This window comes from Aythya fuligula, chromosome 7 (genome assembly GCF_009819795.1).
Source record: "Aythya fuligula isolate bAytFul2 chromosome 7, bAytFul2.pri, whole genome shotgun sequence".
NCBI lineage: Eukaryota > Metazoa > Chordata > Aves > Anseriformes > Anatidae > Aythya > Aythya fuligula.
Window position 1 is genome coordinate 34,904,342 of NC_045565.1, and position 22,407 is coordinate 34,926,748.

General features: G+C 39.5%; 1 protein-coding gene across 2 annotated transcripts in view; it reads left to right on the forward strand.

The window, feature by feature from the left end:
• Nucleotides 1-22,407, forward strand: part of DOCK1 (dedicator of cytokinesis 1) — a 257,844-nt gene that overhangs the window by 16,971 nt on the left and 218,466 nt on the right. The window contains exons 4-18 of one of the 2 annotated variants that reach the window (XM_032190845.1): nucleotides 763-818; nucleotides 2,302-2,398; nucleotides 5,951-6,099; nucleotides 9,212-9,347; nucleotides 10,786-10,943; nucleotides 11,516-11,597; nucleotides 12,025-12,160; nucleotides 12,507-12,579; nucleotides 14,733-14,875; nucleotides 17,143-17,268; nucleotides 18,455-18,579; nucleotides 18,882-18,980; nucleotides 19,951-20,023; nucleotides 21,445-21,548; nucleotides 21,993-22,176. In XM_032190845.1, coding sequence (XP_032046736.1) covers nucleotides 763-818; nucleotides 2,302-2,398; nucleotides 5,951-6,099; nucleotides 9,212-9,347; nucleotides 10,786-10,943; nucleotides 11,516-11,597; nucleotides 12,025-12,160; nucleotides 12,507-12,579; nucleotides 14,733-14,875; nucleotides 17,143-17,268; nucleotides 18,455-18,579; nucleotides 18,882-18,980; nucleotides 19,951-20,023; nucleotides 21,445-21,548; nucleotides 21,993-22,176 — 1,741 coding nt within the window. The remainder of the gene's footprint in view (nucleotides 1-762; nucleotides 819-2,301; nucleotides 2,399-5,950; nucleotides 6,100-9,211; nucleotides 9,348-10,785; nucleotides 10,944-11,515; nucleotides 11,598-12,024; nucleotides 12,161-12,506; nucleotides 12,580-14,732; nucleotides 14,876-17,142; nucleotides 17,269-18,454; nucleotides 18,580-18,881; nucleotides 18,981-19,950; nucleotides 20,024-21,444; nucleotides 21,549-21,992; nucleotides 22,177-22,407) is intronic. The other variant, XM_032190846.1, reaches the window with a different exon arrangement.

Below are 22,407 nucleotides of genomic sequence, written 5' to 3' on the forward strand. Positions count from 1 at the left end.
CAACTGAAACTAAATGTAGTAACTTTTTTTTTTTTTAAACACAACACAAACTGATTTTGTGATACTGTAGTGAGTTGCAACCACTAAAATGGTTGTACTGTCTGTTGAAGAGGTTTTTGGCTTGTAATGCTAATGATAAGTTGATGATAGAGAGTACATGATACAAAGTTCATGGACTATTGGCTGTGATGCAGGGTGACTGTGTCCTGCATGTCCACGTGTCCCTATTTGTGTCACCCCAAATGAGCCAGGCAGCCCAGTGTGATGCGTGCTCTCAACCCATATTTGTTTAACTGGGAGCCCACAAACCTTGGAGAAAACACCTGGGGAACAGAAGTGATACCTTACAGCAGGAGAAGAAAGCTTGGTTAGACCTGAGGAAGAGCAAATGGCAGGATCTGAATTACGGGTGGAATGTCATTCTAGAATACATTTATATCAAATAATTTGTCTGTAGTCTTTAATACTTTCAAAAGCAAGTCTGTCCTAACTTGCACACATGTATGATCACTTAGAACAGGCCAGCTCTGCTGATTTCAGTGTGGTGGAGTCTCCCTTGTTAAGGCTGCAATAACACCTTGGTAAAAGGGCCTGCAATATAATGTTTAAATACACATTTAAAAAAAACATTCTGATGCTTAAGCGGATGTGAACAGCTCTGTGCAGACCTGGCAATGTATCTTGGTGGGCTGGCATGGAATAGATTTGTTATGTGCACCTGGCTATTTCAAATAACTTATTTCCTTTCTCTCCTTCCCAAAGGGCATATTTCCCGCCTCCTATATTCACCTTAAGGAAGCAATAGTTGAAGGAAAAGGGTGAGTTTCATTTGAAAAATCACAAAAATCCATTTTTCTGTTGGTATAGATACAAGTTCAGTGCGTTATTGGATAACTTGCACTTGTTTCCAGTTAGTTACTGAGCTTATGCCAGTGCTGTGTGTGTTTGACAAGCTGCTCACCTTGGGCTCAGGTGCCTGCTGTCAGTGCTGTGCCCAGCTTAGCTGCAGCTTCATGGAGCTGAGCTGCTCTGGAGTGATGAAGAGCTTCGGAAGAGCACATAATTTACCAGTTTGCTTTGTAGGTTATATTATTCCCTTGATTCGTGGCTACTTAGATAAAATTCATCCAGCCTATCTCCATTTTAGTTCAGATTTCACTTTTTCCAGCTCTGTTTATCTTCCAGCCCTTGAGTTTTAATAATTCAACTTGGTCTGCTGAAAGAGGGCTTTGATTTGAGAGACCTTCCTTTTTGTGCAGATGAAGTTTAAGTTGCTTAATTCCCCCTTCAATAAATTTCGAGGGGTTGGACCCCTCACTGACAGCCATTATCCAGGCATCATTTCCTACCTTGCAGAGAAGCTCTGCCAAAGCACTGCCTTCCAGCGAGGGGTGGTTGGCTTCTGATCCTCCTGCCTAATGTGTGAGGCTATGAGTAGTTAGTGCTTCAACAGATGTAAAATCTTGGATCCTTCTATGTCAAATCAGCATTGCTGGACATGGATTAAAAGTTCAAAAAATCGGTGTAAAAGATACTTCTTAGGGAAAAAGTAGAAAATCAGGAAAAAAAAAAGTGAAGTTAATAAATAATTAGCCAGGTATGAAATGTAATGTAACAGGATTAAAATACTATATTCCTTTGTGCCTGATTTATTTTTATACGCTATTAACTATGTAAATGATAAAACTGCTAATCATATGATTGCTGCATAATGACATCTTTCTTGCTGATTACCAAACTACTTTTGAGTACCCTACTTCTGAAATATTAAAAGACCTGGCTGGTGTTTCATCCTTGGATGGCACAATTTTAAAACAAGCCATACAGAAACTTAATGGTAACGACCTGCATGCTTCATTTTCTTTGCAAGACCAATAGTTTTGAAAATCAATTGGGCATTGTGGCATTGTGTGTGCTGTACATCTGGCTTATATCTTGGCTGCTTCGTGTAAAATGAGCATCTCAGTAGCGAATGGTATGGTGAGGTATGTGTTGGTGTCTTGTGACTACAGAAACAAGTGGGGAAAAAGTAGTGAGCTCAGTAGCATAGTCTCAACCCTATTTATATATATCCTTTACAGATATATCCTCTACGTCACAGGGCGGTAGTGGCGTGTGCTGCTTCTCCTGTACATGATGATAGATTCTTTGCTAGCTTATGAATATGCAGTGGTGTTATTTTGAATCTGTCACTGCTGGATTGGGTTTGGAAATGACCGGTTCCTTCCTAGAAATGACTCTGCTGTCCTACCCCAAGCTATTACTTAACTCTGACTTTTTTTTTTTTCTGGTCTTTTTAAGACAACACGAAACAGTCATACCCAATGAGCTCCCGCTGATTCAGGAGGTTACCACAACGCTCCGGGAGTGGTCCATAATATGGCGGCAGTTATATGTTGTAAGTACCAATCCCATTCAACACACACAATACTCCATGGTTTGTGACAAAAGTAATGCCATGAAAGGTACCTTGAGAAGACTGAGGAACCTGTTAGTGGATTTCTCCTTCTCTTACTGTTTCCGAAGGCTGTTTAATGTTCAAGCAGTATTCAGCATCACCTGTGTTAAGGCACAAATCTCAGCAGTGATTGCTTGAATACTTTCTAGAACACCGTATTTCTTGGCAGAATCAGGTTTTTAGAGTGATCCTTTGATACAGCAGTAATTTGCTGAGCAATTATGACTGACTAGACGGAAAATCCTTTTTTATGAAGTGGTATTATCCAGAATACACCAACTTTTTTTTGAGATGATAGATTAGATTTTTCCAAATCTACAGACAATTGCAGTAAAGAAATGGAGAAAATTATTCTGAGGGCAGTTGTTAGGGCAGTTAATCTTTGTGAGGAAATTTGAATATTTGATGTCAAATTCGTGGGTATAAACCTCTACCTTTTGAAGATTCGTCCATGCAGGCCTTTTACATGTCACCGTTCTTGCACTTGAAGTTGATTGATTACTTCACATATATTGACCTTAAATTGCATGCCTTAAATTAGTATTTTTTGCATATGTTTAAGTTCTAAACGCATGATATACTCCTAGGAATTTATAGCAGTAAGCATTTCAAAGTTCTCAGATGAGTTAATAGAAAAATACAGTAGCCATGAAACTGCATAGATGAAAGCATTCATAAGTAAGGCGTAAGTTTTTTCACATAAACCTTAAAAAAAAAAGGTGGTTCAAATGTAAACCAACGTTATATTGTTGAAGATAAGGTACCCTAGCTCTGACTTCTCATGCTCTGATTGTGTAAGGTCACTATCATGAAATAATATGAACGTTAAAGTGTTGCATTTAAAGTCTGGTTTAATGCAGAATATCTATTCCTTATAACGTTCCTTATATGCCTGAAATCTTCAATCATAAAAATAGAAGCTGTATAATGAGGAGTGAATATTATAACATTACTGAGACCACGAGCTAGCACTAAGGACTATTGCTCTTAATACAGGGAAACCGGCGATGGCAAGAACTGAGAAATTACAGTTTTAATGTGCCTAGTTTATACTTAGTTTACAGTTAAATGTTATTTGAAGGTAGACAGAAACCAGAATTTCTGAGCACCTGACCCAAAACCCATTGTAGCTAATCAAGTGTCCTATAGATTTAAGTTGGTTTGAATCATACCCATGAAAGTAAAAGTTAAGATTAAAAATAGTGTGCTGGAAGTGGTCCTGTGTTGCAGTAGATGAAACGAAGGACAATATGCTACATGAAAAGAAACACTATATGTAAAGAGTTTTAATGTGACACGAAACTAGAGAGGTAAAGAGTTGAGGATCAGGGAAGAAATAAATGGGCAGGAGTGAAATAAGAGGAACAGTGCAGTGAACACAGGGAGAAGCTGAGAGGGACAAGGTAAGAGAATTTGAGAGAGATTTTTCTTTTTTTTTTTTTTTAATAATTAATATGAATATAGAACAGAGAGAAAATTAAAATGTCACTAGAACCAACTGTTTGGTAAACAGTATATTGGCCAGATGGTGAAACCTGTGTTAGTATTTACCTCTTGTTCCACTGCTGCATGTTACTGAAGGCAGTGCAGATTACGTTTTGGCCCTGATGTCTCTTTCTGTGTGTGTGTTACCTAATATGTAACCTGGTACTGCTTCATGCTGGAGCAACACTGCTTCCAGAACCTGCAAAGACTTGGTTGAGGAAGTTATAAAGTTTCCCTAATGTGGGAATCACTTGTAATGTGGGAATCACATCATTTTAACTGTTAATGTGTACCACCTCCATGGTCATGTATTTACTTCTGTGAAGATGTGAGCAGCTGAGGAATGCTGCAGTGCTTTGCTAAGTGCTCTGAATGCAGGAGCAGGCAAATAGGATGCTGCCAGTGGCCTCCTTTCACTGGCAGAAAGGATTCTAGTCCAGGACACAGCTGTAGTTTGAGTAGGTACATCATTGGGTGAGTTTTGTATCATCATTTATATCTCAATATAAATTGAGATGGGAGGTTCAAGGGTTTTGGTTTTGGTTAACTGCAGGTAACAGGTGTCAGACTGGTCAGTTACAGACTGGAAGGATGTTCTGTGTTGTCCACATCTTGCATATCAAAAGCCACTAAATGACCATGGCTATCCCCTTATTGAGTCCACAGTTTGTTTTTGAATGCTGAACAGGCTTTCAGTTCTGATTTGCAGATAGTGGAGGAAGTGGCATGTTCTTCGGCTTAGTAGTTTGCTTGCCTGCAGCACTGAAAATCATGAACCTCTTTCTCATTTGAATTTGTCTGCATTTAGCTTCCAGCCACAGGAGCCTGTTGTGTCTCTCTCTGCTACATTAAAGAGCTTTTAATAACTGGTATTTTCGCTCTGTGAAGGTTCTCACACTATAATCAAGTCAGCTTTTTGATAATCCGAACAGACTGCAGTCTTTACGTTTCACAGTTAGATATTTTTTTTTTCCCCCTGAGTCTTGGAGTCATATTCTTTTCCTGCACCTGCAATTTTTTGTTGTCTTTCATAGGTAGCAGAGTGTTTTAACTTTATTTTAATTATTTAATTCTAGTAGCTTTCAGTCAAATAAGGCCCAGGTATAGTCTGAACGAAGGATAGCTGTGCGTAGCCTAAGTAATTTGGTGATGTAGGGTGTTTAGGAAGATGTATTCTTAAGAGTGTATTGAGCTAAGGGCTTAGCTAGATTTTGAGGGCTACAAAGATTGCTTCTGGGGAAGATCAAAGCATTCAGAGCCTTAGCATTGTCCTTTCCTTGACATTGTCTTTCACAATAAAGACAGGCCATTGTGCTGTAACTTCGTGCACAGTACTGTTCATTTGCACTAAAACTGTACATTTGTGTTGTTCAGACCAATGTCAAATTTTGTTTTGTGGTTGAAGATTTGGTCTTTAATCTCTGAGTCTAAAATGCTCTGGAAAAGGCCATTTTCAGTGTGAAGCTTTTTCTTCCTGTGTTCTCGCTTAGCTGTGTGTTGCCAAGGAAAGTTTGCACGTGCTGTTGTGCACTCCGTAATATCCCTAGTTCCGCTCCTTATAAACAAGGAAGGTATTTAACTTTTTCTGTAAGGCTTTTTGGGCTTTCCTGGTTTTCTACTTGCCTTCAGATGTTGTTTGTGCACTTGTAAGGTACAAATGAACTTGGCTTTGCTCGCTGAGGAGCTGTGAAGTATTATTCTGAAGATTTAACTTTGTAGGGGTGCTGGGTGAGAAAAGGATTCTCTAACATGTTGCACAAGGAGTGCTGCAGAACCTGAACCTCTTGTTATTACAATGCACTGCTTTTAGTTCTGCTCTATTTGTTATAGAGAGCCACTAACAGAAGGTACGAGATGAACCAAGAAAACATCATTTCATTCAATGCCTGTTTCCCTTGTACCCGTTTAAATGAATATTTTCTAATAGTAATTTATTATGTGTATTTAAAAGATGTTCAGAATGCTTCAGAACTAACTTCTACCCATTTTTTTTCCCCCTCCAAACAGCAAGATAACAGGGAAATGTTTCGCAGCGTACGCCACATGATATATGATCTTATTGAGTGGAGATCTCAAATACTCTCTGGGACTCTACCCCAAGATGAGCTCAAGGAACTGAAAAAGAAAGTGACTGCAAAAATTGATTATGGAAACAGGTTTGTGAGCAATATTTTCCAAGTGTTTGTGATGAAAACCAGATCAGCTTTGTATATTACACCTTAGCTATCAGTGATGTCTTACAGGTTTTTTTTATTCCTGTATTTATGCAAATATAATACTAATATATTAAAAGTCCTGTTACAGCATGATAAAGAATGAAGTTGATATAGCATCTTCTTAGTATAGAATTCAGTATATAATATAATATATTAAAGTAGAATCAATACAGAATGCTTCCTGACACTATAAATTTTATATTGGTATGAAGTTGTGATTTTTCTTTAAGGTCAGTTAAAAAGTGCAAGTAGTGCCTCTGTTCAAGATGTAATTTAAACTCTGTTTGCTTGTGCAGCATAAACAGTTGTTGCCTTCTCAGTGCCACCAGCTGTGTGTGCCCTGAAGTCACTTATGCTGTAATGTGATGTTGAAGGATTTGGCTCAGAAGCAGAGTTTGGCTCGTTGTTGCTCTGTTTATGTAGTATGTGCCTTGTACCGAAAGATTTAACAGATTTAAAAAACAGAAATGAAGTGAAAATTATGGAAAAAACAAACAAACAAAAAACAAACAAACAAAAACATTAAAAATAAAGAAATGAAGTCAGAATAGGTTGGGTAAGTCAGGTATGTTAGTAATTCAGTTGAATTAACTTTTGAGTATAGGGTAACTTCCAAACAGTGATCTGGATCAGCTTTTTTTTTTTTAATACAGGTTTTATATAAGTTGTCCATAGAGTTTCCCTTTTGACTGAAAAGTGAGGAATCATACCTTCCTCTTAAATCAGGAAAGCATTTGAGGGAATATTTTGAATACTGAGAGAGCGTGGTAGTACTGCGCACTGGGGACTGAAAAACTATTCAGCAAACCATTCTCTAAATTCCTTGTGATGGAAATAACTCACCGGGTTTCAGCTGTTTGTACTTTATTCCTTTCGAACTGTCAAACTTGTGGTATTCCTGTTCGTGCACTTTATCAGCAAAAGCCACAATTCAAAAAAAAAACAAGTCAACAACCCCGTTCAGTCAGTAATTTAGCATGTATAATCCGAGATACGGGCTGTTGTACCCCAGTAGACAATTAACCAGATGTTGTTGATATTATTTGTTCGGCTACTGTATTTTACCATCTGTCTGAGGAGATGGTTAAAGTTACTCTGAATAACCTCCAGATGCTCACTATTCAAATACAATAGAACATCTTGTGCTAGGCTTTCTATTCGTAATGTGCTGATGGACTAATTAAGTGATCAGAACATTCTCTGCAGAGCGCAGTCGAACTTCTGAGTAAATCCCCACAACTGCAAGGATCCCATATGTTTCTCAGCATAGTCGTAGATTCACTTTTGTCTCCAAGAAGCACGAGCGATGATTTCGCTATCTGGACAGAAAGAATTCATTATGCATTTTATAAATGTTTTCTGATCTAATCATATCCTAACTTTTCCTGTTTTGTGAAAGGCTGATTTGTAAGTAAGATCTTCCTATAAATAAAGATGACAATTTTATTGCATGTTGTCGAAATAACCGAGGAAGTAAAAGTAGTCTTATGAAGCTGTATTTATATTGCTCGCCTGAAATTGGGTCAGATAATTTTGTTGGGAAAACATCTTCCTTGTTCGCTTGCAGAAATCTGTAACTGGGACGTTTAAGGAAAAATTTCATTTTTTCTTTCTCCCGAGCATCGCTTTCAAGTTAAAGGATAAAACAAATGAAATCAAAGTAGTGTTTGCTGCTGTTCATTTGGCAATCCGTGCAGACATCCTTGTCCTGCTTGTGCGTAGGGGCCGGGTGATCAGCTGTTCTCTGATTTTGAGTTATCCTTTCTTCTGGTCTGCTTGGTGTCTCTCCTGCAGAAGATCTCTGCTGTCGTTCACCCCAGGCCATGCAGTTAGGGTACCACTAGGCACGTCCCCTGCTGTGACTGCAGTCCCAAGGAGCATGGTTTGGGATACTTTTCTCCTAGGCTTTGGTGGTGAAGCCCCATTTTCAGTAGGAAGCTTGTCTGTGAGCTTGGTGGGGCTGCTGAGGTCTTGTGAGGTGGAGCTGAGGAGATGTTACTTAATGAGCTGCTGCCTGCACGCTGTGACTTGTGTGAGTGACGTTCATCCACCTTCCAGTTACTGCAGTGTGAGTAATTAGAGGGTTTTCTCGATTGACTCTGCTCAGGGCGGTGTTTCAAACCTCCACGTTTCCCTCTTGTTGGGGGGCAAGGAGCTACTCACAGCCCCTGCTCTTCTCTCCCAGTGCTTACAGGTCATGTCCCAAGGGGATTTGCTCTGATAATCCACAAGCCTCTCTGGGTGGCTTAGCAGATTCTGCAAGTTTGACTTAAGCTTAACAATCAAACATCTCAAAGACAAAGTTAGAGCAGCTCTCTCATGAGGGGTGACTACAGATTAGCAGCTGATAATATTTGGGACCGTGTGTAGTGAAGGGGAGCTGAGCAGAGAAGATTGGTAGGGAAACACAGGACAACCTAGACAGGAAGTTTCTTTATCCTGGGTTCCGCTGCCAGCACTACAGTAACATGGAAAAATTTAGGAAATCTTCCCTAAAGGGCTTGATTATGGCAGAAGCCTTCCCCACTGCAGAAGATAATGGTGGATGTTAACACCCCGCTGCCAGAAATCTGGCTGCTGCCTTAAATAAAGAGAAACATCTTCTGCCTTCTTGTTTTTTTTTTTTTTGTAGATTTCTGCTAAACCATGATTAATATGCTGCTGTGGAGGAGAGCACGGAGTGGGAAGCAATGAACTGACCGATTTGCATGTGGCGTGAATGTAGATGTTGTTTGTTCGAACTGTCAGATGAATCAGAGGAGCAGACAACTTCTCTTGCAAATGTAGTTCCTTACTACAGAAATTACTTCCCCAGCTGTTGTGCTATTTAACTTGCATCAGTTCTTTCTGTGCTGTGGGGAAAAAGTGACTTCCAGCCGGGAGTGGTTATCTCCTGGGCTGGCAACGTGTTAAATTATTTTATCCTGTTATCAGATCATGATTTCTACCATACATCAGGTGCACACAACGTTAACCGTTAGCACTTTGCAGGTGGTTTTTAAGCATTTACCTGAGCATTGTTAACTCACCAGCATGTTTTGGTTTTGTTCAGAATTCTTGATTTAGATCTGGTCGTTAGAGATGAAGATGGCAATATTTTGGACCCGGAGCAGACGAGCACGATTAGCCTTTTTCGAGCACACGAAATAGCTTCCAAGCAAGTTGAAGAGAGACTGCTGGAGGAAAAAGTAAGATGCAGAAAGCAACTGAAGCTTTTCCCTTTGAAACATCCAATTGTAATTTAACTAGGTTATTGTTATTATTAGCATTGGTAATGAAGAATTTGATATTTTTATGCAGAGTTACTAGGCTTAAATGTTTTGTAAGGACTCATGTCATTGGCTTTTTAATTTCTGTGTTTTTTCCCTTTAAAGGGTTTATTAGAAATCACGGTATAGACATATCAGTAAATCAGCTAGACTTGCCTTAGAGATGCAGCTGTAACAAACTTGGATGCTGGGTTTTCATGAGGTTTTATTTTTGAGAATCACCCAGAACAGTGTCCTCATATTTGTGGGATTTATGTATGCCAATCCTGAAAATTTGTTTGCTGAATTACAGGGGCAAACGTAAAGGCTTTCTCAGACTCGAACAGGCAACTTCTTTGCAATTCAAATTTTTATTTTTAAAAGGAAAAACATTTCCATTGTGAGGAGTCTTCCCAGCAGCATGAGGTAGCGAAGCACGTTGCTCATGAGCGTGCCAGTGCAGCTTAACGAGTTCCCGTGTCTTCCCGAGTTGTGAGGGGCATAGACACACTTGCAGCCCTCACCAAACGCGGTGCAGAAACATGGTAATTTGAACAGAATTGAAATTAATGCATTTTTGTATCCAGAGTTGTTTCTTTGTCCCCAGTTCAGCCAGTTTCCGTGGGCATAGCCTGGCTTTGAGTTTTGGAAGAAGTAGAGTATATGAAATTATGTAGCCATCATCTAGACATCCTGTCCTGTCTTGTCTCTTCACATTGCTCACAGTCTTTTAAGAGGAGGTTTGTAGCTTGCTGTTGAACGTCAGCTGCTGTTTGGGGACTTGGCAAACTGATGCCAAAGCTCCAGGTCCTCGCAGCAGGGGACCTGAGGTTGGGACAAGAGTTCAAAGCGCTTTGCTGCCGATGGGAAGAGCCTCTCTGCTTCCAGTGCCCTTCCTCCCATCTCCTTTTTGTCCCATGTGTGCTTCTCCCTTCTGTCTAGGTGAAGCATTTCATGGAAAGTTCACAGGAGCTAAAAGACAAGGGTTGGGTAACCTGTAGAAACTGTTCTCTCTCCTGTCTTGTTGCTCTTTACCTGCCACAGCAGGCAGAGAAAAGAACGAGTTTCTTTTTTTTGTCAGGTACATCTGAGGTTCTCTTTCTTCCATTTGCTCAGCTTCCTTTTTTTTTTTTTTAATATGTGAATGCATCGACACATCTTTTTTAACCTTTTTTTTTTATTCCTTATGCTGTGGCACTTCAAGATAGATCCAAAAATGCAGTCTGTTGTAAATTCAAGTATAAACAAAGAGGATGGGAGTAGACACTCAACAGATAACCCATATTTTTCTGTCTTTAAGGCTTTAGGAAGACTTCAAGTTCATAATGGTTAGGTATTTGTTAGGCTAAGTTAATTTTCTTCTGTTCTTCAATTACAGTCTCAAAAACAGAATATTGATATCAACCGACAAGCCAAGTTTGCTGCCACTCCTTCATTTGCTTTATTTGTAAATTTAAAAAATGTAGTTTGCAAAATAGGCGAAGATGCTGAAGTCCTGATGTCTCTCTATGATCCCCTGGAATCAAAATTTATCAGGTGAGTGTACTCCTGAGTGTGCTCCTTCATCTGTGCGTCCTCAGTTAGAGCAGTGAGGCAGTTCTGCAGGATGAGGGGGCTTATGGAAGTTAAATATTCTGTGAAATGTGTAGGACAGGATTATCTGGGAAGTAATGCAGCAGCACTTCATGGTTGTATTCAGCACAGCATCTGGCAAGGGACCTTCGCCCTGGGTACCCTGCAGGGTCGTGCTGTTCCTTATCACACCGTGTCTTCAGTTCCTCAAGTGCAGGCCTTAAAGGAGACGTGAGCACACCTGCGAGGCTGTGTCCTCACTTAACAGCAGCTTTGACAGCAATCTGAGAGTTAGATTTCTACATCCCCTGCTTCTGGAGAGAAATTCTTACGCTTTGTTGCTGAAGAGTTGCTTTCGTTCATAAATGATGCATGCAAGGGGAAATGGCAGCTGTCTACTAAGTAAATATTAATTTGGTTAGCATGGATAGATTGGGCTTAAGATAGACTTCTGTAAATCCTGCAGTTGATTTTATATTCCTTATGTTAAAGGAAGACACTTAAACAAAAAAGTCTTCAAAACCTTGTTCTTTCAGTGAAAACTATTTGGTGCGCTGGTCGAGCTCTGGACTCCCCAAAGACATAGACAGATTGCATAACCTCCGAGCAGTGTTCACCGTAAGTCTGGGGGGCTGGTTCAGCCTGAAAATTTTTAAGTGCTTCTCTCACGTCTTGTGAATAACTCAGGAGTTTAACAAGCTGTTTGTGATCAGCAGAGTTACCTCTGCTGGTGAAGGCTCACATGAGACGCTTCTCGTAAGTGGCAATGAAAAATTCTGAACACCTTGCTAAAGCTGAAGTTGCTCTCTGAAGTTTGAAGTTACAGGAAAAGATTTGGTCTCCTAAGAACTAATTCACACAGAAGTCAGGATAAGACTTATAACTCCTGTTACAATTATTCTTTTAATTCTGAGAACAATTAGCTCTTGTGCTAGAGGCTAGAATGACGAAGGCAAATTGCGAGCAACAAACGTTCTTCTGCGTACTGAAATGGGGCTTGAAATTCCATTATTGTAAAGTAATCCAACGAAACTAATATTTCTAGGACCTTGGCAGCAAAGACCTGAAAAGAGACAAAATCAGTTTTGTCTGTCAGATTGTGCGAGTGGGCAGGATGGAACTGAGGGACAACAACACGAGGAAGCTAACCTCTGGGCTCCGGCGACCCTTTGGAGTAGCAGGTAACCTCTTGTGCACTGTATCTGTATGTTTCATGTCATATTGTTGCACAGAAACTTGGGGGTTTGAAACTCCTGGGGTGTTTTATAAACTCAGAATTGTTTGGTTTGTTCAGGCTTATTCCTGTGTTGCAGAACTGACTGTAGCTTTCAGGACTTACATGGAGCTGGAGATGCCAAAGCTCATTTAAAGCACGATGCTGTTCTGCTATATGAATATCCTGAAACTGTGCAATTGATAGCTTCATCCCTGTGCTGAATCACTGTTTCCTGACCCTCAGGGTGTCCCCTCACAACCCTTCTTCCTGTGTAGATCATTAAATTCAGTGTTCTTTGTTTTCGTTTTCAGTAATGGATGTTACCGACATAATTAATGGAAAAGTTGATGATGAGGACAAACAGCACTTCATACCCTTTCAGCCGTAAGTAGGGAATAGTTTAAAGAATAAGTAGAGATGAAGGATTATGATTTGATTTTTTTTTTTTTAATTATAGTTTAACCTTTGGTTGAAAGAAACTTTCTGTAGGTATTCTGAAGTTATTTCAGTTTGATAATTTATCTTGGATAGTACTTAATGGGAAATTACTGAGAAGACATGTTATTTATAATAGTGATAGCACTAGGAACTTTTTTTTTTTTAATTTTTAATGAGTTTAAGGCATGCATTCTCAGTTTTGTTTTCTTTTTGTTTAAAGCTGTCAGGGTTATAATGTTTGAGAGGTGAAATGCTTAAAGAAGTTACATTGCTGGTTTAAGTCTGGCTAAGATTGAAAAAGACCAGCAGCATTTCCAGCATCCATGACAAGGGACTTCTGTGTAATGAGCTAGTGATAAGATACAACTTTTTCTTGGTAGCAGTTATAATTTCATGGCAGGGGCCACAGTAATTGTACAAACAAAGATGACAAAGGTTGAGAATTTTGAAAGCTGGCTTGATACACGTTCTGGAATAATTCCTCATGCTCCAGCTGTTTCTTATGAGACTTTACCAGAAACCTGAAGTATTTTGGTTGGATGCTAAAGGAGATTTGTCTGCTGCACATATTGTAGTTGATCTAGGCAATAAAGACTGGTCTGCTGCATGGACCTGGTCTTGGTTTCAGTCATCTGAAACTGCAGACCTTTCCGTTTCCATCCTTGAATCTAAGCTAGCAACTTGGTTGCAGGTTTTTTGTTGTTATTGCTCTTGTTCAACACGGTGAAAGATGAAGTTATATTAACATGTTAACCAAATTCCTTGATTAATGGGTATTCAGAGGGTTTCTAATAATAGAAACAAACAAAAACACCCAAAGAGCTTGAAATAATGCAGCCTCAAATTAACTTTATTTTGGCAAAAAGGCGTAAATTAGGAAGCTCCTGTGGTTTGAGGATGTGGGTATGTAGAGCAGATTGTGAGGTGCTGCAGGTACTGGATTTATGCCTAAGGTCTAAAATGGTTTTACTGGTATGTAACTGCATCAGTGGAGTGGTGTAGAGGGTGTTATTGTGAAAATCATAATTCCATCTTTTAAGGGAAATAGAGGTTTTTAGGGAAGAGAGCTTTCATGATACGTTTATTGTATGGTAAACAATAGCGAGCTTTCTTTTAGTGAGTGTGGAAATATGCAATGAAAATGAATCTTTGTGTATCAAAGTGGATGCTAATGGAACATCTAGTTTTCTGCTCCATTAAAACTGATTTATTTTTTTCTGTATATATAAATCAGCTATTTGAAAAGATGTACAATGTGTTTCTTTATTTTTATTTTTGCTGCAGTAGATTAAAACATTCTTCTGAAAAAGTATATTCCAAACAGCATGAATAATGTGAAAGCACGCAATGAATACTGGTGTCATTATTTCTAATGTAGACTTAGGCTGTATATGAGCCACATTTTTCTTCTCATTCCATGCTTTGCTTCTGTTGTACCACATGCGACTCTGTTTTCATATCTTTGTTTGTTTGTATTCATTCACTAGCCACCAACACAATGGCTGTCAAAAGCACTTGGCAAGATTACTTAAATGACACTTAATGCTGGCGTTTATTTATAGTTTTCATCTTTTCATTTATTCATCAAGTTTAACAGAATGTTTGGATTATCTGCTTTTCTTGTCCTATGCCATTTCTGTTGGATTTCGAGCAGCTTTTCCCTCAGACAGATTGCACTGCTGCTTCACTTAGAGAACCACTGAAGTGACCCTGGAGGTGTTGCAGGCTTAATACTTACATTAAAAAACAAACAAACAAACAAAGCCTGCCTGTATAGGTTTTCACTGCTTAACAGGGGATTCTCAGGTGGGAGACATCCTTCCTATCCTCATGAAGTGTTGCGGGGGCTGTGCGTGCACGTTCCTGCAGGAAGAAGTAACACCGCGAGTTTGCTGTACTTCTCTCCAGTAGATCAGCGTTCTTCTGATTAATGGTCTCCTATATCTTTCTTGTTACCTTTCCTGTCCTTTGTCTTGCGTTGACTAATAAATACTCTTTGTCACAACTATGATATGATCTTTGTGTTCCCTTGTTGCTGTGACTTCTGGTTTTCTGTGACCCTTTGTTTCCTGGTGTTGGTCGTCATGTGCATCCTCCAGGCTAGCGTTGGATGACGCCATTCGACACAAGCAGCTGAACATATCATCCCGTTTTTCACCCAGGGTGGCAGGGGAGAATGATTTCCTTCAGACTGTTATAAACAAAGTGATTGCTGCTAAAGAAGTCAACCACAAGGGTCAGGGTACGTACTGCTCTTTAAGTATGCTGGTGTATGTAAAATTGCTCATTGCTTCATTTGCAGCGTGGGATTATTCTAAGTTTGGAATCAGGACTGTTTTTTTTTGGTAGCAGAAAATATATCTGCACTGTTCCCCTTCCTTCGAGCTCATTCTCCTATTCCTGCCCCGTGCCTTTTGCCACTCGGTGTCAATCCCACAGACTCAGAGCTTTCTCTGCAGTGTCCATCACTCGGACACCTCTGTGTTTCTGGGCTGGAAACTGCTTCAGGAAGTCGGCTCTTATGCCCCGGAGCTGTGGACTTTGCCCTCCTCGTGCTGAAGGAAGGAATAGTCCTTTCCTTCCCTTCCTTCTGCTTGTTTGGCAGCTGCACTCGCAGCAGTTGGCTTCCCGTCAGGATGACCGGGGAATTTCTCCCATCAGGGGGGAAGAATGGCCCCAGGACAAGGCAGCATTGCTTTTTTTTTGCCTTTGGTCTTTACTGGATTACCTTTTCTGTACACAGCACTTCGTAATGTGCCTAGAATTTAAAAAGTGAACTGTGTGGCTCTGTTATTACTGTACTGGCTTTGATCTTTTTGGTCTGAGTTAATATACTGTTAGACAGGCCTGCACAGAGCTCGCAGCTCCCAGGTTGTGTTGGAGTATCTGTAGGATTGGTAGGGGGTATCTGACCAATTGACACAGGAAAGATCATGTATTACAGTAAGTAGAACTTAAAATTGATTTATTTATTTTTTTTAATTCCTCATTTAACTAAAGGGAAAACTGAGATCTGATTTCCCTCCCATTATTTTTCCCTCGTGACCGGTGTGCATCAGAAAGGAGGAAACTCACTGCAGCTTCTTGGATTCGTTTTCAATTCTTTCCCTAAGACAAACCTCCCGAGCAAACCAGGAAGGATGAGGAGCTGCTGCTTAGCCGGTCGCTGTGGGTACAGTTACTGCCTGATGAAATAGCAGCTGCTCGAACTGTCCTTGGCAACAAGTCAGAGCATCGCCATTTGTAAGAGGTTTTAGTGGAAGAGAAAGCGAGCTGCCAAATCTCCACAAAAAGAACGCGTAGTTAATTGGGTGTGTAACAGGATAACCCACAATTTGTTTTATAGATGAACGTTTTTGGGGTATTTTTTTTCATAGATTTTAATTTTGGGATTTTTTTTTTTCCTGAAAATTGCTGCTGTAATTATTTCATGCTTCAACTTAATTGCCAGTCGCTTTACCAAGTGTGTAAGACTTCATTTTTTTTCAGTTTAGTCTTTTTTTCCCCTGTAACAAGAGTGCCTGATGTTAGCTGGCAAGTGTTGGCTTTAGTGTCTCCTACTACTGAGGAGAAAAATACCAACAGAGTGAAGCTGATGCTGTCGTCAGTGTGGTTAGGGCAATGAAACCAGCTTATGGGGTGGTGGAGGTGAAGTTAGGGTATGTGTTAGCTGTTGGGGTTTTCATTGGGGTACTGATGCTGGGTGGGTGTAAGATTTAACTCTGCTTTCAGTGGAAAAATTTGCCATTTCTCTTTCTTTTCTCCTGTGGAAGATAAACGTTTCATTAGAAAGAGCTTGAGAGAGTTCAAAGCTTGAGGCAGTTCTCTTAATGGCTTAATAACTGTGTTCCTACAAGACCCTGTGTGTACGAGTCTGAAGAGCCTGAAATGAGAGAAGTCTGCTCTCACAGTGCTGCGAGGAGCAGGAATTTGATTTCACTCCGGCTTCGTGTAAAGGGCCCTGCAGGCCTGCCGTGTGTCCGCAGTGCAGGCCTCAGAGGGGTCAGCTGTTGACTGAAGGCTTTTCTTCTTCCAGTTGATGCTTTATGGCCCTGCTAACCTGTTTTCCTTCTGAATTAAGACCCGTTGTAGTGAAGTGTTCACCAAAATCTCTGGCTTTATGAGCCTGTCCCTGAGAAAGCTGCATGTACCTGCTTCTGAACATGTGCCTTAATTCATCCTTGCCAAGGTGTCTTCCAGACGGTATCGCTGCAAAGGCACAAATCCTTATCTTGCTCAGGTCTTCATTTTTTTTAAAGTACCTAGTTACCAGGTGTAGATGTCACTTTTCTAAAGAGTTTGATAAGATCAGACATGGCTGTGTTGTACTCATATTTCTGCTTGATGAGCTCTATTTTGAGTTTCTCTGAATGTGTTAATGTATTTTTTGTAAGGTAACGAACAGCGACCTTGATGTATCCTCTTACCTCTTAGAATATGTACAAACACAATTTTCTTCAATAACTAGGAAAAAGCTCAAGTTTAATAATTGTGGTTTTTACACAACAGGTTTGTGGGTGACTTTGAAACTTCTTCCAGGAGATATCCATCAAATTAGAAAAGAGTTTCCACACCTAGTGGATAGGTCAACAGCAGTGGCTCGGAAAATGGGATTTCCTGAGATTATTATGCCTGGTAAGCTGTTGTGTGAAATAATTCTGCTTTGCTATGTTTTGATCTTCTTTCCATATCTGCAAGTATGGAAGATTTGGGGGGAAAAGAACCCAAAAAAATGTTAATTTGGGATATGGTATGTATTAGAAATAAGACCTCATCAAAGGATCTTGTCTTAAAATAAATATCAAATAGTTTGATGGTAAAAGTATACCTGCCACATGTGCTGCAAAAACAGATTAAAGTAATAACCACTTCCCTTCCCCCTAAGCAAAGACATGCTACCAAGGTGATGATGGAAATTCTCTGTTTCCAGTGAGGAAAAGACATGCTTGATATTATTTTCCTTAGCAAGGGCATATGTAAAATTTCCATCTCCCGAGATATAATCCAAACCAGAAAGTAGATAAGATTTTTCAGAGCAAATGGCTTGATCTGCAGATATGCAGGTCTCTTAAGGTTTGTGCTAGATTTGGATAATGTACTTGAAAGAAAGTCAGACTGTCTCCATTATACATACATTCTGTGGACATTCAAATTCGGTGTTTATTTATCTGCCTGTTTATGATATAAATATCTATTTAAGTTATCTACCTCTTGGATTGGGAAACGGGATTTCCAATAATTCCATTTTCTAAGTTTTAATTTAATTGGGGTGAAGCTGAGGACTGTGCTAAGACATAAATCTAAATATAACCCTCCCCTGCAGCCCTCAAACCAGTACAAACATCAAACCAAGTCCTGATGCCATGTTACAGAAGACCTGTATAGGCTGTCATATTTTAAAATTGAAAAATATCTGTGTATGAGGTAAATTAACGATGAAATTTAAATTTATCCTTTCAAATTAATGATTTAAAAATGAGACAAACAAAGAGAACTGAGATGTTTTTGGAATGATATGGTACATAAGGTTGATGTAGTGTTCTTTTAGTCCAGAAATAATTGTGATTATTTTTGGTTGCTTTATTTGTTAGATTCAGTTTTGCGCGCTCTGAGTTGGGAAGTCAGGTTTTAGAAGTCTTCAGACAGTTTTAGTTAAAACAGCTACAAATTTTGAATGTTCAAGATTCTGTGGCTTTTAAATATTTTGCCATATATACGTTTGTTACTTCTGAAAATGTGGTGGTTGTTGTTTCTATGCACAATTTCATAACTCAATAGGCAGGCTATGCGAATTGCTACCAACTTTCCTTTTTTCTTCTAGGTGATGTTCGTAACGATATCTATGTAACGTTGGTTCAGGGAGATTTTGACAAAGGCAGTAAAACAACAGCAAAAAATGTAGAAGTTACAGTGTCTGTTTATGACGAAGATGGAAAAAGATTAGAGGTATTATTATTTTTTTTAATGTTAGCTGGTTTATATGCATCTGTCTGATCTTTCTAAACATCTTTTTAGAAGTCTTTCAACTATAAAAAGTCCCTATTTTTATATACGACAAAATTTTCTCCTTTATCATGACCACCTCATGCTATCAGTGCATACAATTTGATATTAATTTCATGGGACGTTTTGAGTGAGCCATTCTGTTTTATTTCGATCTACTTACGAACTTATTTTTTGTTTACTTGAATTGAAGAGTGGAGCTTAAGATGGGCATAAACATTTTCTCTTCTGTTTGTGTTTTCAAGAGTGTTATTTTTCCTGGTGCCGGTGATGAAGCCATCTCAGAATACAAGTCAGTAATATATTACCAAGTAAAGCAGCCTCGCTGGTTTGAAACTGTAAAGGTATATATATAAAGTTACAATTATTTATCCATCTGGGTTAATATGACACAAGTACATGTTTCAATGGGAAGTCCTGAGAAGCAAAATGAGGAAAACGAATGTTTGTAGTCATCTGTAGTGGAACAAAAGGAAGTCTTTCAGAGACAGCTGGAAAATAGATTACACTTTTATTGCATAATAAATTTTATTTCGTCCTTTTGGTCAAGATGACTGTTATGGGGGCACTGCACCATCTGTTTAGGAATGGTTTTCACTCTTGCCATGAAGCTGACCTAAAGAAGCAGGATATTGAGGTTAAGATATAACTGCCATACTGTTGAACTCATCGTTGTTTTGGGATCTGGCTGATTGTGCTTCAAGCTTGCTGAATTTGCTTTGGTAATAACATTTTAGCTTAAATGCTGATTTTTATGTAGGAGGCTGATGTTAGCTTAATGAAAAATATTCTGTTGATCTGTAGTCAATGGGAGCAGTAGATGTGCATCAAGAAAAGATTCACAGCTGCTCCCCACATCATTTCAAGTCCAGGGATGCTCTGGTTGCATGCACTGCCAGAAGGTGGCTGCTAGGGAGTCACAGAAACATAATTGACACCTTAAGAAGTTCACCTTTGCCAATCAAACTCAAGGTGGGCTTGTTCCTGAGCTCAGGGGATTGATAAGGGATGCTTTGAGGTTACAGCCATCGTGTCCCTGTCAGCCATAGTATCTCCAGATCTTGCTGGGTAACTTAACAGGCTTGCTTTGTCCTTTCTCTGTTTCTTAGTGCAAGGATTGTTGATTTTCCTGGGGAGTTTGTGACCTTTTGAGGTCTTTGATGGCAAACTGAGGCTTGTCTTTAATGTTAACATTTTATAAAGATCCAAGGCTAGTGTTGAAAAACATCTAGATGAGATTTGTTAGTGGTAGATGATATTTGAAGATACTGTGCCGACTGTTTTCGTCTCCATCTTCTCTCCCAATGTGTGAAGGTCGCAATCCCTATTGAAGATGTGAACCGCAGCCATTTAAGGTTCACGTTCCGACACAGGTCATCACAGGACTGTGAGTAATTTGTCCTTTTCATTGTGATTCCTGTCAGTGTCTGGTGCCAAAATGTCCTGAAACAGGCATGAAGTTCCTATCTGTAATTGACTGCTGTAATTGCTTTGGTGTGGGGATAAGCTTTTGCCTGCTTTTTTAATGTTAACATCTCAGCTTTTCCATTTCTGACTTTCTAGCTTTTGCCTTTTGACATCACCTTTTTCCTTTCTTGCCCGGTCATTTCTCCAAGCCAAATAAAAGGGCTAGGGAGTAAAGCTTTCAGTTAGCAACTGAGAGGGTTGTGGTGTTGCTCATCTCAGAGGTAGGTGGTAGGAAAGGTATTTAAATACAAAGAAGCCCCACATGTGAAATAGGAACCTGAAAGAGAGGTTACAATAGCATCAGTAGTTGAAGCTATTAAGAAACCTGGTTTCCGTTCCTGGTTCTTATTCTGACTTGCGGTTGTTTTGAAGTAATGTTGGTGTGAAAGATGCTTGCAAGCTTGTGGTTCTCCTCAGCTTTCCTGTAATGTTGCTGGCAGCTGAGGTGCGTTGAGCTGCTGAGGATCTGACCAAGACAGCTAGACATCCTCCGTATATCAGCAATTGTTCTGTAGTAAAGTTTGGGGATTTGTCTTGGTTACGATAACGTTCATTACGTATAGCAATTACAGTGGCTGTCTTACTTGACAAGAACGTCTTTCAAAAGTTGCAGCAAAATATTTTTGCTGTAGAATACGTGCACAGACTTAGTATTGATGGGGTAACATCCACTGGATGCATTTTGAGGTGTGTAATTCTTCTTGCATACACCCATCTGTGCGATGTAGAACTCATTATCATAAGGGGTGGTTAAAGCTGTATTTTGTACATTGGTCATTGGTAAGAATTTCTCCTAGTTTATAGAATAATACCACCTAATGAAAACAATATGAGGAAAATCAGTGTAACTGGTGTCAAAACTATTATTGTGAACTGCAAACTGCCAGAGTCAGAAAAATTTATGTGGTGGTACAAAAACTTTGGTTGGTCACTGTTTAAATATTAATTAGATGTCCTGCTTTAGGGCCCCAGTGTTTCCTCATGCTCATTGGACTATCTCAAATTACTTTCCTTCTGGTTTTATTTCTAAATTTACTTTGTAATTTATATTAACCCTTGTTGCCATGTTATTTTAGTTTTTGATGCTAGATTTTGAATGTGAGAGCAAACTGAACACATTAGCTAGTTCCATTTAGCTGTGCAGTGGGTTAGCGTGGCCAGATGCACATTCATTTTTCCAATTTTTGGTTCTAAGTGATGTTTAAAAGACTCCTCATTTCTAGAACCTTTTCTGCATCTGAGAAACTTTACTAGTATCATTCCTATGTTCTCTCTTTTCTTATGTTTTAGGTGAAGTGTCTGTACTAACATTGAATACTTAATTATGTATTTTTTTAACAGCCAAAGATAAATCTGAGAAAATATTTGCCCTTGCATTTGTGAAGCTCATGAGATACGATGGAACGACTTTGAGAGATGGAGAACACGACCTTATAGTTTATAAGGTAGAATTTTGAGATGGTTTTTCCATAATTGCTAGCTAAGTGCGAGCATTACTTACTTTCAGTGAACTGTTGTGTTAGACAATTGCAAGTAAGGTATTTGTTATGGAATATTATATTAGAGCAACTAAATACTGTGCAATTTGCCAATATGGCAGACTGATGGTTAAACTTTGAATCTGTTTTCTTGGGAATGTTTTAATTGTTGAATTTCTTAGGCTTGCCATTGAATTTTATCTGTATGGGTTTTCATGGCTGGGGAAAACTACTTGTGTAGGTCTTGAAATATTAGATCTCGGCTCTGAGCTGTGTAGACTTGTTAGATAACTCCAGTTCTGGAGCCAACCTGCAGAAATTCCAGGGTAAAGAACAACATTTTGCTCTTATGAGGGTTTTCTGCAAGTTTTTTAAGCTGTTTTCTATCTTGTATTTAAAACACTGCTGCAGGCAGAAGCAAAGAAGCTGGAGGATGCCTCAACGTATTTAAGTCTGCCATCGACTAAAATAGAGCTGGAGGAAAAGGGACACTCTGCAACGGGGAAGAGCATGCAGAACCTCGGGAGCTGCACCATCAGCAAAGACTCTTTCCAGATCTCTACTCTGGTTTGTTCAACAAAACTTACCCAGAATGGTAAGTTCATAGAACTGCTGGGTTTCTGTCCCTTGCAGCGTGAGTGCAACTGTATGCAGTGACTTGCAGACATCTCGTCTGTCCCATTGCCTCTGGAAGGGATGGTAGATTGCTTGACATGTTGCCCTGGATTAAATTGTCAAGATGCAGCAAAAGCATCTGCCCCCAGTGTAGTGTGCAACTCGTGGATGTAGTTTTGCTTTAGAGGAGTATTAGTCTCCAAGTATACAG